We start from the raw sequence: 18,133 nt of genomic DNA, 5'->3' as shown, positions 1-18,133 counted from the left end.
TTTCAGTTTGCTTGAAACAGCAGCGAAAGGTGCGATTGAGAGTTGACATATCATGACATAAGTGTCCAATACAAGTATCTAATTAAGGCTGCCCTTTGGAAATCGACTCCGTCTTCACTTGGACATGACTTGCCCATCAAAACAAGGATTTGTCCCACTGCTTAGTCTCTCCTCCCAGGTCTGGAAGGTCACGGTTCTGCGTTCTGCTCTCTTGTCCTCTCTCCCCAGCCTTTGAACTCAAGAGGAACTTTCTAACTTGTTGTTTCTATTTTGTTGTTTGTTCTTGTATTAAAAAAGGAAGGAAATGCATGTGGCTTTATCTGCCTCATTCGTGTATGAATGGGCCAGTGAGGGGGTGGGGTAGGGCAAAGCTGCAAAGGATCCCCAAAGCAGCTGGATTTTTAAAAATGTATTTACGAGATTTATATGCTACTCTTCTCACCCCGAAGGGGACTCATGGCAACTTACATAATTGGCATTATTCTATGTCCAAACAATAGCAATTAAAAGCAAGTAAACAATAGTTTAAAACAACATTAGGGCCCCCTGGTGGCGCAGCGGGTTAAACCGCTGAGCTGCTGAAATTGCTGACCAAAAGGTTGGCGGTTTGAATCCAGGGAGCGGGGTGAGCTCCTGTTGTTAGGTCCAGCTTCTGCCAACTTAGCAGTTCTAAAACATACCAATGTGAGTAGATCAATAGATACTGCTTCTGCGGGAAGGTAATGATGCTCCGTGCAGTCATGCTGGCCACACGACCCTGGAGGTGTCTACGGATAATGCCTGCACTTCGGCTTAGAAATGGAGATGAGCACCACTGCCCCCCAGAGTCAGATATGAGTAGACTTCATGTCAGGAGAAACCTTTAACTTTACTTTAATTAAAACAACATATGTAAACATTATACGACTATTGTGCATAGAACCAAAGCCAGATAGTCAATAATCATACTTATCAATCCTGGGTCAATTTCAACTGTATGCACAGATAATGATGCTGGGCCAAATGCTTGCTCCCAAAGCCAAGTTTTCAAAGGAGGGAAGGGGCTGATTGAATCTCACTAGGAAGGGAGTTCCACAGCCGAGGGGGCCACCACTGAGAAGGCCCTGTCTCTCATCCCCACCAGTTGCGCCTGCGAAGATAGTGGGACCAAGAGCAGGGCCTCCCCAGAAGATAACCTCTGTAATGATTCATAGAGGGAGATTCGTTTGGACAGGTAAGTTGTACCGCAGCCGTTCAGGGCTTTATAGGCCAAAGCCAGAACTTTGAATTAGATATTTGATGGATTACAATGGAACAATGCTGAAAGAAAAAAGAGTCTGAAAAGACAAACCATCATTATTTCTTATTTTATTGACACAGCACCTAGAAATAGATAAAACACTTTAGAAAATGATTAAAAATTAATAATATTTCTGTCCAATGTAGTTTACTGTCTAGAAACAGTCAAGACAAAAGGAAGAGGATACGGAAAAGCACACGCTATGCGTGACCCCAATCTCCCTTCTCTTTAAAATTCCACTTATTTTGACAAGGAGATGCAAGCACAAGTTTGAGCTTCTCCCATTTAGGGGAGAGAATGCTAGAAAATGCACATCAGGAGAGAATGCTTCTGGAGCATGGCCACACAGCCTGGTAAACTCACAGCAACCCAGTTCTCCCATTTAGATTCACTCATCTTCAGTGTGGATAGCTTTGGCTACAGCATACTAAAATTGAGTTACAAATGCTATCTCAACAAGAGTTCTTTCTCTCACCCTGAAAATTGTTCCACTGATATATAAATGCCACTTGCCTAGTTTTCAACAGACCTCACAACCTCTGAGGATGCCTGCCATAGATGTAGGCAAAACGTCAGAAGAGAGTGCTTCTGGAACATGGCCAGACAGCCTGGAAAACTCACAGCAACCCAGTGATTCTGGCCATGAAAGCCTTCAACAAAACTATGAGATCTAAATTTGTTATATTTGTATTATTCTATAGTTACCTATATATTCATGTATACGTTTACGAATTCTGGTAAACAAAAATCAATCCCAAAAACCCAGGTCAATGTAAGTACTGTATTTTAATTCCTATAAAAAGGCACGACCCCCTTCTCTGGCAAAAGACAAGAGCTTAATCTGTCCCAGAAGAACCTAAAAGAAGCACTCTTTATTTAATACCCCACCACCACCTCCCCAATGGGGACTCGGGGCGGCTTACATGGATCATATTACAACCCAGAATTTTGGCCTCCATACTTGCCGTCGACTTATACATAAGGTTGACTTGTACATGAGTATATATTGCATTTGTGTCTTACTTTAGTTGAACTGAAAATAGTCTAAAAGAGGAATATCTGCTGAAGGGCAGACATACAATACATGATCCAGGCCAAAGATGACAAACTGGGGGTTGCTGTGAGTTTTCTAGGCTGTATGTTCCAGAAGCATTCTCTCCTGATGTTTCGCCTGCATCTATGGCAAGCATCCTCAGAGATGGAGCCCCCGGTGGCGCAGTGGGTTAAACCCCTGTGCAGGCAGGACTAAAGGCCAACAGGTCGCAGGTTCGAATCCGGGGAGGGGCGGATGAGCTCCCTCTATCAGTTCCAGCTCCTCATGCGGGGACATGAGAGAAGCCTCCCATAATGATGATGAAAACATCAAATCATCCGGGCGTCCCCTGGGCAACGTCTTTGCAGACGGCCAATTCTCTCACACCAGAAGCGACTTGCAGTTTCTCAAGTCACTCCTGACATGACAAAAAAAAAATCCTCAGAGATTGTGAGGTGTGTTGGAAACTAGAAACATGAGGTTTATATATCTGTGGAATAATGTCCAGGTTGGGAGAAAGAACTCTTGTCTGTTGGAGGCAAATGTGTATGTTGCAATTGATTGCACTTTGATTAGCATTTAATGGTCTTGTAGCTTCAAAGCCCGGCTGCTTTCTCCTTGGTAGGAGAAAGAACTCTTGTCAGCTTGAGGCAAGTGTGAGCATGGCCATACAGGCCAGAAAACTCACAGCAATCCAGTTATTCTGGCCATGAAAGCCTTCGACAACACGATGATCAATTCCTTTATGAGGTTGTTGTAGATTTTTTTGGGCTATACGGCCATGTTCCAGAGGCAATCTCTCCTGACGTTTTGCCTGCATCTATGGCAAGCATCCTCAAAGGTAGTGAGGATGCTTGCCATAGATGCAGGTGAAACGTTAGGAGAGAATGCCTCTAGAACATGGCCATATAGTCCACCTCTCTACCTCTGAGGATGCTTGCCATAGATGCAGGCGAAACGTCAGGAGAGAATGCCTCTAGAACATGGCCATATAGCCCACGTCTCTACCTCTGAGGATGCTTGCCATTGAGGCAGGTGAAACGTCAGGAGAGAATGCCTCTAGAACATGGCCATATAAGCCTGAAAAAACCTACAACAACCCAGTGATTCCGGCCATGAAAGCCTTCGACAACATGATAATCAATTCCTTTATCAATGGGGAATTCTCTGTTCTCCATTGAGAGGCCTAGTGTTTTATTTTCAGAAAGAAATTGGTCTGTCCACATGTAGTCAGGCTCTGTCATATGAAATGGATGCCATTCCGGGGCAAATTCTTTGCATCAAGAGAACAGATGAACATATACACAGCCATTTATATAAACATGGACATTTACATCACGTATAATCAATGAAAGAGCCTGCCTTTTCTTTGAAATGAAGTAACCATGCCATCCTTTAGCTCAGGTATGGGCAAACTTGGGCTCTCCAGGTGTTTTGGACTTCAACTCCCACCATTCCTAACAGCCTCAGGCCCCTTCCTTTTCCCCTCTTATGCGGCTGAGGGGGAAAAGGAAAGGGCCTGAGGCTGTTAGGAATGGTGGGAGGTGAAGTCCAAAACACCTGGAGAGCCCAAGTTTGCCCAATGACTAAATATATGGGTCAAGTCCAGAGGAGGAGGAGAGATGAGCTTCTCGTGGCCTTCCTTAGAAACTGGACCGCAACACATTAATACTGTACCAAAAGATAAAGCAAAAGACATAAGCGACAGATAAAAAGTATTCTATGATACTTTGCAGCTACACAACAAGCTTATACCACAAACGGCCACTGCTGGGGCACAAACAACCCAACCGCAGCGGCCGAAACCGACTCTCCACAACACAAACCGCTCAGACCCTCTTCGGTCACTCAGACGGCGCCCTGTTCCCAACGTGGAGGTTCCTCTCCAGCTCCGGCTCTGGAGAAGGAATAGTTTTCTTACTTGTCTGACGCACAGGCCACACTGGGCTGGGAGGGGAATGATTAGGTCAAGGTGGAGTTGCTGCTCCTGGCAATTTTGGCACAGCGGTTTTTGGCATCCGGATCTGGCGACTCCTGGTACTTCCTTAGGTCGGCACAAAAGAGAACCTGCGGATGGATGAACGTAAGGCCTAATTATGAAAATGATTACAAAGATCAGCCTGGAAACAGTCTGCATGACTTGAGAGTGCAAGGTGGAATGCCTTCTCTAGGGAGAGAAGACATAGGCTACCCAAGGAATTCAGGGTATTTTGCTAGCTGCCTTAGAGAAAGGAAACCATATGTTTCACTGTAGGGCCACTTCCCTCAATTGCACACAAACTAGCAACCTCCCATAGAAATTGATCAAGAGGCAAAAGGAGAACGATGTAACACATTTATATGGGCACTTCATATGGGGCCATCCTACGACATTTTACTGCCTAATGCAAAAAACAAGACACATACATATGTAACTTTTTGTAAGCCATTTACAGTCAGTTTTACACATTTTTGGGGTTAACCTTTTGTGAAGGTGATTAATATGTTCACTCTAGGACCTTCTAGGTACTTCAAGGTGATTCCATGGTAAACTTCTTGTAGAAAACGGTTAGGTCCTAATATGGTCAACTACTGCTAGAAGTTTGTTTCGTTTGTTTGTTTGGTTTGGGTTCCTATGAGTTTTCCAGGCTGTATAATCATGTTCCAGAAGCATTCTCTCCTGACGTTTCACCCACATCTATGGCAGACATCCTCAGAGGTTGTGGGGTTTGTGGGAGACTAGGCAAAAACAGACTAGGTGCTGGAGGAAAATTCTGAGTGCCTTGGGCCGTAAGAAGATCCAACCAGTCCATACTCCAGGGGACTCGCAGCGGCTTACAAGTTATACAAGTTTTATAACAATATTACAAGTTGGATTCTTTTCAGTTTGTGAAACCCGAGGATGTGGACAAGGTACTTGGAGGAATGAGACCCACCACGTCCATCCTAGACCCCTGCCCATCCTGGCTTCTTAAGGAGGCCAGAGGGGGATTGGCCGAGTGGGTAACAGTGGTGGTTAACGCCTCCCTTCGGGAAGGCAAGATTCCAGCGAGCCTAAAACAGGCTGTTATAAAGCCGCTGTTGAAGAAACCATCACTTGACCCCACTAAATTGGACAACTTTCGGCCTGTTTCCAATCTTCCCTTCTTGGGCAAAGTCATGGAAAGCGTGGTGGCCTCACAACTCCAGGTATTCTTGAGAGACACGGATTATCTGGATCCGGCACAGTCTGGTTTCAGACCGGGACATGGTACCGAGACGGTCTTGGTCGCCTTAGTGGATGATCTGCGCCGGGAGCTAGACAGGGGGAGTGTGTCCCTGTTGGTGCTCCTGGACCTCTCAGCGGCCTTCGATACCGTCGACCACGGTATTCTTCTGGGGCGCCTTGCAGAGATGGGCCTCGGGGGCACTGCCCTGCAGTGGCTCCGGTCATTTCTGGAGGGTCGTACTCAGAAGGTGTTACTGGGGGACTCCTGTTCAACGCCGCAGCCGTTGACCTGTGGCGTTCCTCAGGGTTCCATCTTGTCCCCCTTGCTGTTTAACATCTACATGAAGCCGCTGGGTGAGATCATCCGGAGTTTCGGGGTGCGGTGTCACCTGTACGCAGATGACGTCCAACTCTGTCACTCCTTCCCACCTGCTACTAAGGAGGCCGTCGAAGTCCTGAACCGGTGCCTGGCCGCTGTAATGGTCTGGATGAGGGCGAACAAACTGAAATTAAATCCAGACAAGACAGAGGTACTCCTGGTCAGTCGCAAGGCCGAACAGGGTATAGGGTTACAGCCTGTGCTGGACGGGGTCGCACTCCCCTTGAAGGCGCAGGTTCGCAGCTTGGGTGTGACCTTGGACTCATCGCTGAGCCTGGAGCCCCAGGTTTCAGCGGTGACCAGGGGAGCATTTGCACAGCTTAGGCTCGTGCGCCAGCTGCGCCCGTATCTTGGGAAGTCTGACTTGGCCACGGTGGTACACGCTTTGGTCACATCCCGCCTCGACTACTGCAACGCTCTCTACGTGGGGCTGCCCTTGAAGACGGTCCGGAAGCTCCAGCTAGTCCAGCGCACGGCAGCCATGTTGTTAACGGGAGCTGGACGCAGAGAGCATACAACGCCCCTGCTGTCCCAGCTCCACTGGCTGCCGATCTGCTACCGGGCCCAATTTAAGGTGCTGGTGTTATCCTACAAAGCCCTAAACGGTTCCGGCCCAAAATACCTTGCAGACCGCATCTCGGCCTACGAGCCCACGAGGGCCTTGAGATCATCCGGGGAGGCCCTTCTCTCGGTCCCGCCTGCCTCACAGGCACGTCTGGCGGGGACGAGGGAGCGGGCCTTCTCGGTGGTGGCCCCCCGGCTGTGGAACACCCTCCCTGCTGAAGTTAGACAGGCGCCCTCCTTGATGGCCTTTCGTAGGGGCCTGAAAACATGGCTCTTCGAGCAGGCCTTCAACTGAGTGTATTTGAATGACAATGGAATGAACTAGGACTACGAATTTTGGCTATGATCCCAGGACTTGACGAAGCGGACTTTTAGTATAAGTATATGTTATGTTGTAGTTGTCTGGTTTGTTATCGTCACGGCTCACTGTACACTGTCTTTTTGTTGTTGTTCACCGCCCCGAGTCGCCCTCGGGCTGAGAGGGGCGGTCAATAAATGCAAGAAATAAATAAATAAATAATAAAATATGTACACACAATACATTATATTAGCATAGCACAATATTAGTATTATATATTACTATATTGTACTGTATCACTACACTGTAATATTATTAGTACTACTACATGTAATATGAAATATAAAATTATATTGTATTATTAATAGTATTATATTGTATTACATTAGAATATTATTAATATTATATGTCTATACAATATATTATAATATTAGCACAGCACAATATTATTATTATATATTACTATATTGTACTATACCACTATACTGTAATATTATTAGGAATATTACATGTAATATAAAATATATAATTATTATATTGTATTATTAGTAGTATTATATTGTATTACATTAGAATATTATTATCAATATTATATTGATAATAATATATTGGTAATTATGGAAAGCACCAGACGCAGGGTCTTTTCTATTTCTCCCCTTGCCTTATGGAATTCCTTGCCTCCCTATTTGAGAGCCATGTGTGACTTAGGGCATTTTATCCTAGCACTTAAGACTTGGCTTTTTACTAGAGCATTTGACCCATGTTAATTTTAATATCTGTATGTATGTGTTTTATCCTGTATAATTTCTGCAATGTAAATCGCCTAGAGCATCTCGGATGGAGGGCGATTAATAAGTAATTAAAGATGATGATGATGAGATGATATGTGTATACAATATATTATATTAGCACAGCACAATATTATTATTATATATTACTATATTCTACTATACCACTATATTGTAATATTATTAGTAATATTACATGTAATATAAAATATATAATTATTATATTGTATTATTATTAGTATTATATTGTATTACATTAGAATATTATTATCAATATTATATGTGTATACAATATATTATAATATTAGCACAGCACGGCATGTATCTTCTTGCCTTGTACACACAACTGGCCTGTGTACAAATCAACATATGATGAGAGAAAAAAGAGGACATTTTACCCATGCCACTCACCTCTTGAGCCCATCCAGCATAGGGTCCCCACAGGCTCCGGAAGAAGTTCCCTGAAGGCAAAACAATCAGGAGATCAGGTTGACCAGGCAATTGGAAAGAAACAAGCTGGGCTTTCAAGCTGGACAGCATTTCCTTCACAGATAATATATGTCATGTGTTTCTATTCCTATAGACCACTTGAGATCATTATAGGTTCCTGAGTGGAAGATGTTAGTGTCCTAAATAGCCTGAGACCGGAGTAAGTGAGAATATGGCTATTTTGTTCCCCACCAAACCTGTTCTGCCACTACACACAAAGACTTCATTGCTGTGAACATAGACATGCTTTGCAATTTCTGCTGCACTGACAGAGAATGGAAGACAATGTTCATCCACCAATGGAGATATGCTCTACCAGCCCTACATAAACCCTGTGCAAAATTACAACATGATGCAAGACATGTCAATTGACTAGGAGCCACTGGGCAATGTGTAATTGCAATGTGATTGCGCAACCACAAGGATAACTAGAATGCATGACTGCAAAACACAACATGGTGTAAACACACTGTGCACCATTACTAAATGTACATTGTGCTGTCACCTTGTATACATAGCTCAATTGATACGTGACCTGTCCCAAAAGTAATGAGAATGATTTTTTTGGTGCAGCACAGAAGGGGCAGGAAAGGGAAGTGTGGACTGAGACAAGTAGAGGTAGAAACCAGGTATATATTTTGACTCTTCTCAGTTGAGTCCGCACTTTTGTAGCAGTTGGTATGTTAGCAAGGAGCTTATAGCTTTTTGTCTTGTTGTAGGCAAAAATGCAGAGAAGTCTGGAGCAGCATCCTTCGCTTTTAAGAACTGACACCAGTGTAGCTCATAGTGTGAAGGCTGTTCTGAATCCTTCCCTTGATTTGGCTCCATGCGATTTCTGTTCCCAAGCTCAAATCCCGTCTCAAAGGACATTGTTTTGGCACCATTAGAAATGTCTAGGCAGCTGCAACAAGGGCTTTGAACTACATCTCAAGTGAAGATTTCCTCCACTGCTATGAAGAGTGGCAGCCACATTGGGATCACAGTATTCAATCACAAGGAGCCCATTTTGAAGGGAATAAACTGTAATGCCATATTTATTGATATCATTCTCATTACTTCTGGGACTAATCGCTCATGTCACTTACAAAATGTCACAGTGAACTAGTCCCAACATGAAAGATTAACTCTAAGATTGGTCTATAAACTGAAACTCAGGAATAAAAAATATTCTGTGTTATGATACATAAGAAAGCAGGAGGCTGACTTCCAACAGCCCTCACCAATTTCCCGATGGACCCGCTCCGTCACGCTGCGGGCCCCCATCCCCAACTCTTGGCCATAGTACCGCTTGGCCACCTGCCATATGTGTGTGTCCACGGGCACCGCCTCAGCTTTGTCTAGCGACATGAGACATACGCAGTCGGCCACCTGCAATGGAGACGAAAACACAGCACATGTGAAAATAGTCCTGTGTATTTTCCAGAGATTGGGAAGGTATAGGGTCTCCAAATCTCAGAATTTTCCTGCTGGCAGAAGCAGTGCCTGGGGATCTGAAGGAGTTATAATTCCAAAAAAGGAACTTTCCCCAACACTGTCATCAATATCCTCAATAGGTCTCATCATCATCATCATCATCATCACCACCACCTTTATTATCTTTATTTATATGCCACCTTTCTCCCTTTAGGGACTCAAGGCAACAAACAACCACACAATCTAATAATGAATTAAAACCAAACAAATACAAGAATTGAATGTGCCTCAAATAATTTGAAGACCTATGCCAACCCCATGAATTTCATTGGGGGTTTTTAGGCAAGGAAGACACAGAGGTGGTTTTGCCTGTTTCTTTTTTAAAATTATATTTTATTAAAGTTTTATTGAGAGAAAATAAAATTTGAGAGAGAAAAAAAAGGAAAAAAAGAAAAAGGAAGTTTCATTTACATTGAAAGTGGGAGAACATTTTCATTTATAAAAAATAGGAAAAAGAAGAGAAAAGAGTGAAGGAGAAGAGCTTTAAAAAATTAAAAAAATGTTCTATTGTACTATTGTTCTCCCTCTTTCCTTGTGTTGGTGTTTAAATTGTTCAATAAAAATATTTTTTAAAAAATTAAAATTAAATACTGATCAAATAAGGAATAAACAGTACTTCTTTATTTTTTTGTTTCTATTTTTACTACTCAGAGTCTTTTGTTGTACCTCTAGCTGTTGAGAAACAAAGGGAAAAAAGAAAGAAAAGTACATCGAAAGTGTGGGAACAATATCCGGATAGGAAAGTGGGAAGAAGGAATTCTTAATAGGAAGAAAAAAAAAAAGAGGACAAAAGTTTTTGTTTGACTTCCTTTTTGTTTGGCTCTCCACCCCCCCCCCCCCCACCCCCATATATACATTACTACTTCCCTGTGTCCCTTATGCCATCTTGTGAGTGTCATATTTCAAATTATCAAGTTAATCTTCAATTGCTTGAAATAGTTCTTGACAAGCCCCCAATTCGTTTGCTTTTTCAGAAGGCCTTGGTGTGGAGATATCCAGTTTCTTAAGACAGCCGACTACACCTAATGTTTATGGGTGGTCTCCCAGCCAAGTACTAGCCAAGGCTAACCATGCTTAGCTTCCAAAGCCAGACAGGATCTGAGACTTTAGGCCATTACAAGAATTTTTTTAACATTGAACATTCATGTGTGGATATAGACTTAAACACAATTAAAATACAATTAAAGTTACATTTACAACTCACCATGCCCCACAACCTCCAAGGAGCCTACTAGCTACTATATCTCCCATGGTCATAGTTCAAGCTACCCTATCCATGCAATCCCATTGTGAAAATCCCACTATGATGATTTCCACATACCCCCAGACTAAATGAGGGCCCTCTCATTTAGCAGCTCCCCTCAAGGAGTCATCTTTAACAGGGAGCAGAATAAAGCCCCTGCTTCCCACCCACCTTGACTCCCACGCCAGGGAGGGTGCACAAGGCATGCCGGGCCTGTTCATAAGGGACGGTGCGCAGCTGCTGGAGGCCAGCCGCACCACCAAGAGTCTTTAGGACGGCCCTGGCGCTCTCGCTCACAAACCGGGCCCGATACCCAAAGCCCAGGTCTCTCAGGCGGGCTTCAGTGTCGGCTCCTGCAACAGAACAGAAGGTTCCCATTTGGAAGAAATGCCCATCATGAAATAAGAGGAAAACACAGATTCAGAGAACATCCATAAATAAATACCATCTATCTATCTATCTATCTATCTATCTATCTATCTATCTATCTATCTACTTATGTACAAATACACACTAATGTATGAGTAAACATTTTAGTCTAAAACCCCCCAAAAACTAGGTCACGTTATCCACAAGTCAGTAGAAGTACTGCACCTTACCTTTTAACAAATAATAATAACAATAATAACAATAATAACAATAATAACAATAATAACAATTATTATTATTATTATTATTATTATACTCTCTCTCTCTCTCTCTCTCTCTCTCTCTATATATATATATATATATATATATTCTGTCCTTCTTCCCTAGGGAACTCAGAGCAGATTACAGTGTTTACATACATAGGCAAACATTCAATCCCTTTGCAATCATATACAATGAGACACACAAACACAAACAAAGGCAAAGGCTTCTCCCTTCATTTCCACTTCTGGAGGAGGTGCTCATCTCTGACTCTAAGAAGGTGATTTTCTCCATTTTCAAGCCCAGGAGGCTGTGTTGTCACCACGAGGTGACAACGCAGACTCCTCACCTTGAAAATAGAGAAAAAGTACATCCCAGAGCCAGAGATGAGCACCACTTCCAGAAGATGGAAATGAAGGGAGAAGCTTTTGCCTTTGTTTGTGTGTCATTGTATATGATTGCAAAGGAATTGGGTGTTTGTCTATGTCTGCTGTAAATGCTGCAATCTGCTCTGAGTCCCCTAGGGGAGAAGGGCAGAATATAAATAAATTGTATTATTTTTATTGTCACAGCAAACGAGATCTATATGCTGGATTTCGTATCACAAAATCACAAGTCGAACACTTCCCAAGCGTCTAGGACTGTGTGATGTATTTTCGAATGATGTGTGCAGATCCAAATAAGGTGGCTTTTTGCAGTTAATAGATCATGACTTTGTCAATGTTTATTGTTTCCAAATGCCAGCTGAGATCTTTTGGCACGGCACCCAGTGTGCCAATGACCACTGGGACCACCTGTACTGGTTTATGCCAGAGCCTTTGCAGTTCAGTTTCGAGGTCCTGATAACGGCTGAGTTTTTCCTATTGTTTTTCCTCAATGCGACTGTCACCTGGTAGGGTAACATCAATAATCCAAACTTTTTTCTTTGCCATTATTATTATTACTATTATTATTATTAGAAAGGATGTCACATTGAAAAAGGGAGAAGCTTCTTTTCTGCTGCTCTGGAGACTAGGACCTGGAAGAAAGGATTCAAATTGCGGGGGGAAAAATCCACCTAAACATTAGGAAAATCTTCCAACAGTAAGAGCTCTTTGGACAGTGGAATATACTGCCTGGGAGTGCAGTGGAGTCTCCTTTTCTGGAGGTTTTTAAACAGAGGCTGAATGGCCATCTGTCAGGAGCGCTTTGATTGTATTTATTGATTGATTGATTGATTGATTTAAAACATTTATATTCCATCCTTCCTACCCCGAAGGGGACTCAGGGCAGAGCACAGCATATACACGGCAAACATTCAATACATTCAACATTCAAACATTCACAAATTCACATACAATACATAAACGTTAAAAAAAACATTTATCAAAATATTAAAATACACCATTTTAAAATACACCAAACCGTCCTATTTTCCTGCTTGGCAGAAGGGGGTGGGACTGAATGACACTTGGGAGTCTCTTCCAACTATATGATTCTATGATTTAAGAGACCTCTTTAGCAATGGATGGGGTCCTAGGGAAGTGTGAACAGCAAAAAAAACCTTGTTTAGGTTTTTTAATTGGCCCTCCCCTTGGCCCATTCTGCCTCCCAAGAGCCTCTCCGCGATGTCCTCACCTGCCATTGCCTGCAACGAAGGAAAGGCATGGTACGTCTTGGTGTCCAGCTGGCAGAGGCGGCGCCCAAATGCCTGGCACAGGTGCTGGATCATATTGGTGATGCGGGACAAGTGGTTGTTGGAGGTGCAGATGAAGGAGAAGAGGCACTCCACGGGGTCCTGTCGCAGCACCCGGACTCCTGAGGGGGCACAAGGAGGCAGCCAGTCAAACCCTCAGTTTATTCATACAGCCTGAAATAGCAGAATTGGCAAATAAGCTGAAGGCAGATTATCTCCAAACTACCACGAAGAGTTGGAAGCGACTAAATGAATAAACAACAAAACAAACCTTGGTCTCTGATGTCATCTCCTTGTCCAAACATTTAAAAAGGCCAGAGACGGTGCCATTATGGAGCGAGTGGAGGGGTTGGATGCTTCTTTTAGGCTCTCCAGGGATGGACTAAGCCTGTCATCCCCAAACTACAGCCCTCCAGCTGTTTGGGACTCCAACCTCCAGAAGCTCTAGCCAGCTTGTTCAATGGTGAGGAATTCTGGAAGATGGAGAACCAAACAGCTGGTGGGCCACAGTATCACGTTGCCTGGATTAAGCCCTTGCCTTTTGCCTCTTTATTCAGAGAAGGGGGCGGTTCCCCCTTTTAAAAATAAGGTACAGCATTGTCGAAGGCTTTCATGGCTAGAATCACTGGGTTGTTGTAGGTTTTTCCGGGCTATATGGCCATGTTCTAGAGGCATTCTCTCCTGACGTTTCGCCAGCATCTATGGCAAGCATCCTCAGAGAATGCTTGCCATAGATGCAGGCAAAACATCAGGAGAGAATGCCTCTAGAACATGACCATATAGCCCGAAAAAACCTACAACAACCCAGGTACAGTATTCATACTAACCTGTGGACAAGTCTACTGAGGTTTATTGGGCTGGTTTTAGGATCAAAATTTCTAGACTTGTACATGAGTATAATTACCAAAATTAGTACTTTTTTCTTCTGAGGCTCCAAATTCCACCGGCACTCCTGAATGCTCACCTACCTGGAAACTTGATGGCGACTTCCCGGAAGTGTGAGTCAACGTAAGACCATCCCTGGTACAATGCAGATAGATTTATGTGTAATTGGAAATAGTCCTGGAGGACCTGGGAAGGCGTCAACCCCTCCATGCCATGGATCAGTTCTCCGGACAAATGGCTGCCTGAGCGCTCACTGGTCTCGGCATGGCTCCCATCTGGCTGAGCCTGTTTCCTCCCTTTCTTCAGCGGGGGCTCGGAGAGGGCCTCTTCCTCCCGGCTGCCGTCCTCCTTCTCCTCGTCATGGAGTGTGTACCAGAGCTGCTCGTCTGACTGCGTCAGGGTCCAAACCCGTCCTGCCAACACCCCTGTCCAGTAGCCGGGACTAGTTTCAGACCACCTGGGAGAGACACAAGCCTGCTTAGAAGGAAGGACAAACCAGCAGCGGTTCCATGACCCCTCGTATTGTCAAAGCCTTTCATGGCCGGAATCACTGGGTTGTTGTAGGTTTTTCGGGCTATATGGCCATGTTCTAGAAGCATTCTCTCCTGACGTTTCGCCTGCATCTATGGCAGACGTCCTCAGAGGTTGTAAGGTTTGTTGGAAACTAGGAAAACAGGTTCACAGGTTTTCCTGTCCACAGGTTCCCCCATTCCACAATATATAATAATATTAATAAATAATAATAACCCACTGCGCCACCAGGGGCCCCTTCAAATAAGCTGTACCCCAGCCAAATGACTCCAGAGGCTCCAGTAGTAATAATAATAATACATTAAATATAAAATGAAATAATTAAAAAAGGCTTTGGGGGCCTTTTTGTGGGGCAAAGGCATGTCCACAGGTTCCCCCATCCTATACTATACAATAATAATATACTCAGTTCTTGTGGGTTTTTTCGGGCTATATGGCCATGTTCTAGAGGCATTTCTCCTGACGTTTCGCCTGCATCTATGGCAAGCATCCTCAGAGGTGAGGTCTGTTGGAGCTGGGGAAAAAGGAGGTTTATATATCTGTGGAATGACCAGGGTGAGACAAAGGGCTTTTGTAAGTTGAGCTAGGTGTGGATCTTTCAACTGACCACCTTGATTAGCATACAATGGGCTGACTGTGCCTGGAGCAAACTCTTCTTGAAGGGTGATTAGATGTCCCTGCCTGTTTTTCTCTCTGCTGTTTTTGCTGTTGCAATTTTAGAATTTTTTAATACTGGTAGGCAGATTTTGTTCATTTTCATGGTTTCTTCCTTCTGGCTGGCTACCAGTATTAAAAAATTCTAAAATTGCAACAGCAAAAACAGCAGAGAGAAAAACAGGCAGGGACATCTAATTACCTTTCAAGAAGAGTTTGCTCCAGGCACAGTCTGCCCATTGTATGCTAATCAAGGTGGTCAATTGAAAGATTCACACCTAGCCCAACTTACAAAAGCCTTTTGTCTCACCCTGGTCATTCCACAGATATATAAACCCCTTTTTTCCCAGCTCCAGCAGACCTCACACCTCTGAGGATGCTTGCCATAGATGCAGGCGAAACGTCAGGAGAAATGCCTCTAGAACATGGCCCTATAGCCCGAAAAAACCCACAAGAACTGAATAATAATAATACATTAAATATAAAATTAAATAATTAAAAAAAGGCTTTGGTGGACTTTTTGGGGGGCTTTGGCATGTCCACAGGTTCCCCCATCCTATACTATATAATAATAATATAATTAATACATCATAAATATAATATAATAATATAAAATAAGGCTTTGGTGGGGGGTTTTTTTGGCCAAAGCATCCCTCCCAGTAAGTACTTTGGTGGCCTGGCTTTTTCTCCATCCCATTTGGTTAATACTATCTCCATCCCAAACTGCATGAATAGGGCAGGCATGGCCAAACTTGGGCCCTCCGGGTGTTTTGGACTCCAACTCCCACAATTCCTAACAGCCTCAGGCCCCTTCCTTTGGAAGGGGCCTGAGGCTGTTAGGAATTGTGGGAGTTGGAGTCCAAAACACCCGGAGGGCCCAAGTTTGCTCATGCCAGTATTAAAGGCAGCCAAGCAGGCAGGCAGGGCCATACAGAGAGAGAGAAGCTGGAAGAGAAAGGGAGAAGACAGAGGAGCCTGTCTTTTCTGCAGGGCCGGCAGGGGGCGCTCTCTCACACTCACCGAAAGGTCTGCCCGCCGCACAGCACCAGCTCGAGGCGGAGCTCGGCGCGCGGGCAAGGCAGGCAGCGCCAGGGCGCGGCGCGAGGAAGCGGGGCCGGGCGCGCGTGGGCCATGGCCTGCCTTTTCCCCTTGCTGAGGAGTGTATCGCAGAGAAGGGCGGAAGTACTGGCAGCGACGGCGCCGGAAGGAGTCCGTCCTGGAGAAAGGCCCGGGCTGGGACAGCGAACGGAGGAAATAGCGGCCGCCATAATAAAAGCGGTGCCCAATTGCATTCATTCTATGATGTCCGTCCTATGAAATGTTGCACTGTAGTGAAGCTGACATGAAACGACTCTTTGGATTGTATCTGCACCGCATTTTGGCACCATTTGGAACAGCCATGGCTCAGTGTTATGGGGTCCTGGGAGTTGTAGTTTTATAAGGTGAAAAAGATCTTGGAGTCCTCGTGGACAACAAGCTAAACATGAGCCAACAATGTGATGCGGCGGCAAAAAATGCCAATGGGATTTTGGCCTGCATTAATAGGAGCATAATGTCTAGATCTAGGGAAGTCATGCTACCCCTCTATTCTGCTCTGGTTAGACCACACCTGGAATATTGTGTCCAATTCTGGGCACCACAATTCAAGAGAGATATTGACAAGCTGGAATGTGTCCAGAGGAGAGCGACTAAAATGATAAAAGGTCTGGAGAACAAGCCCTATAAGGAGCGGCTTAAGGAGCTGGGCATGTTTAGCCTGAAGAAGAGAAGGCTGAGAGGGGATATGATTGCCATGTATAAATGTGTGAGAGGAAGCCACAGGGAGGAGGGAGCAAGCTTGTTTTCTGCTTCCTTGGAGACTAGGACGCGGAACAATGGCTTCAAACTACAAGAGAGGAGATTCCATCTGAACATTAGGAAGAACTTCCTGAGTGTGAGAGCCGTTCAGCAGTGGAACTCTCTGCCCCAAAGGCTCCTTCTTTGGAAGCTTTTATACAGAGGCTGGATGGCCATCTGTCAGGGGTGATTTGAATGCAATATTCCTGCTTCTTGGCAGGGGGTTGGACTGGATGGCCCATGAGGTCTCTTCCAACTCTTTGATTCTATGATTCTAAGGTCTTTAGCTCTTTTCTCAAAGAGTGTTGGTGATTCAGCAAACTACAAAGTTCAGGATTCTATAGTATTGAGACATAATAATAATAATAATAATAATAATAATAATACAATACAACAGCCAGCAGAGTGATCTTGTCTGCTGTGGACTCATCCTGTTGTGTTTCTAATAATGATAATGATAATAATAATAATAATACAATATAACAGCCAGCAGAATGATCTTGTTTGCTGTGGACTCATCCTGTTGTGTTTCAAATAATAATAATAATAATAATAATAATAATAATAATAATAATACGATTTAAAGATCGAACTGCAAAGACTGGCACAAGCCAGTCAAGGTGGTCCCAGTGGTGATCGGCACACTGGCCGCAGTGCCTAAAGACCTTGGTCTGCACTTAAGCACAATCGGCCAAAATTACCATCTGCCAGCTGCAGAAGGCCACCTTACTGGGATCTGCACGCATTATTTGCCAATACATCACACAGTCCTAGACACTTGGGAAGTGTCCGACGCGTGATCCAATTCAACAGCCAGCAGAGTGTCTGCTATGGACACATCTTGTTGTGTTTCAAATAATAATAATAATCATCCCAGGTGACAGCAGGATTGAAGAGAAACAACTGGAAATGCTGACACAATATGAGGATTTAAAGATCGAACTGCAAAGACTCTGGCACAAGCCAATCAAGGTGGTCCCAGTGGTGATCGGCACACTGGGTGCAGTGCCTAAAGATCTTGGCCTGCACTTAAACACAATCGGCACTGACAAAATTACCATCTGCCAGCTGCAGATGGCCACCTTACTGAGATCTGCACGTATTATTGGCTGATACATCACACAGTCCTAGACACTTGGGAAGTGTCCGACGTGTGATCCAATACAACAGCCAGCAGAATGATCTTGTC

The 18,133-nt window shown here is 44.2% G+C and overlaps 1 protein-coding gene across 1 annotated transcript; it reads right to left on the bottom strand.

The window, feature by feature from the left end:
• Window positions 1-3,804: 3,804 nt before the first annotated feature.
• OGG1 (8-oxoguanine DNA glycosylase) lies at window positions 3,805-16,298 on the bottom strand. The gene is made up of 7 exons (XM_067463418.1): window positions 16,129-16,298; window positions 14,007-14,380; window positions 12,981-13,160; window positions 10,905-11,086; window positions 9,238-9,385; window positions 7,940-7,989; window positions 3,805-4,379 (listed from the first exon to the last, which is right to left on the bottom strand). The coding sequence occupies exons 1-7, from the start codon at window positions 16,239-16,241 to the stop codon at window positions 4,275-4,277; spliced, it is 1,152 nt and encodes a 383-aa protein (XP_067319519.1). The 5' UTR covers window positions 16,242-16,298; the 3' UTR covers window positions 3,805-4,274.
• Window positions 16,299-18,133: the final 1,835 nt, after the last annotated feature.

Source organism: Anolis sagrei, chromosome 2 (genome assembly GCF_037176765.1).
Source record: "Anolis sagrei isolate rAnoSag1 chromosome 2, rAnoSag1.mat, whole genome shotgun sequence".
In the NCBI taxonomy this organism is placed as follows: Eukaryota; Metazoa; Chordata; class Lepidosauria; order Squamata; family Dactyloidae; genus Anolis; species Anolis sagrei.
The sequence above is the reverse complement of the archived record's forward strand: the minus strand, read 5'-3'. Positions and strand labels throughout refer to the sequence as shown.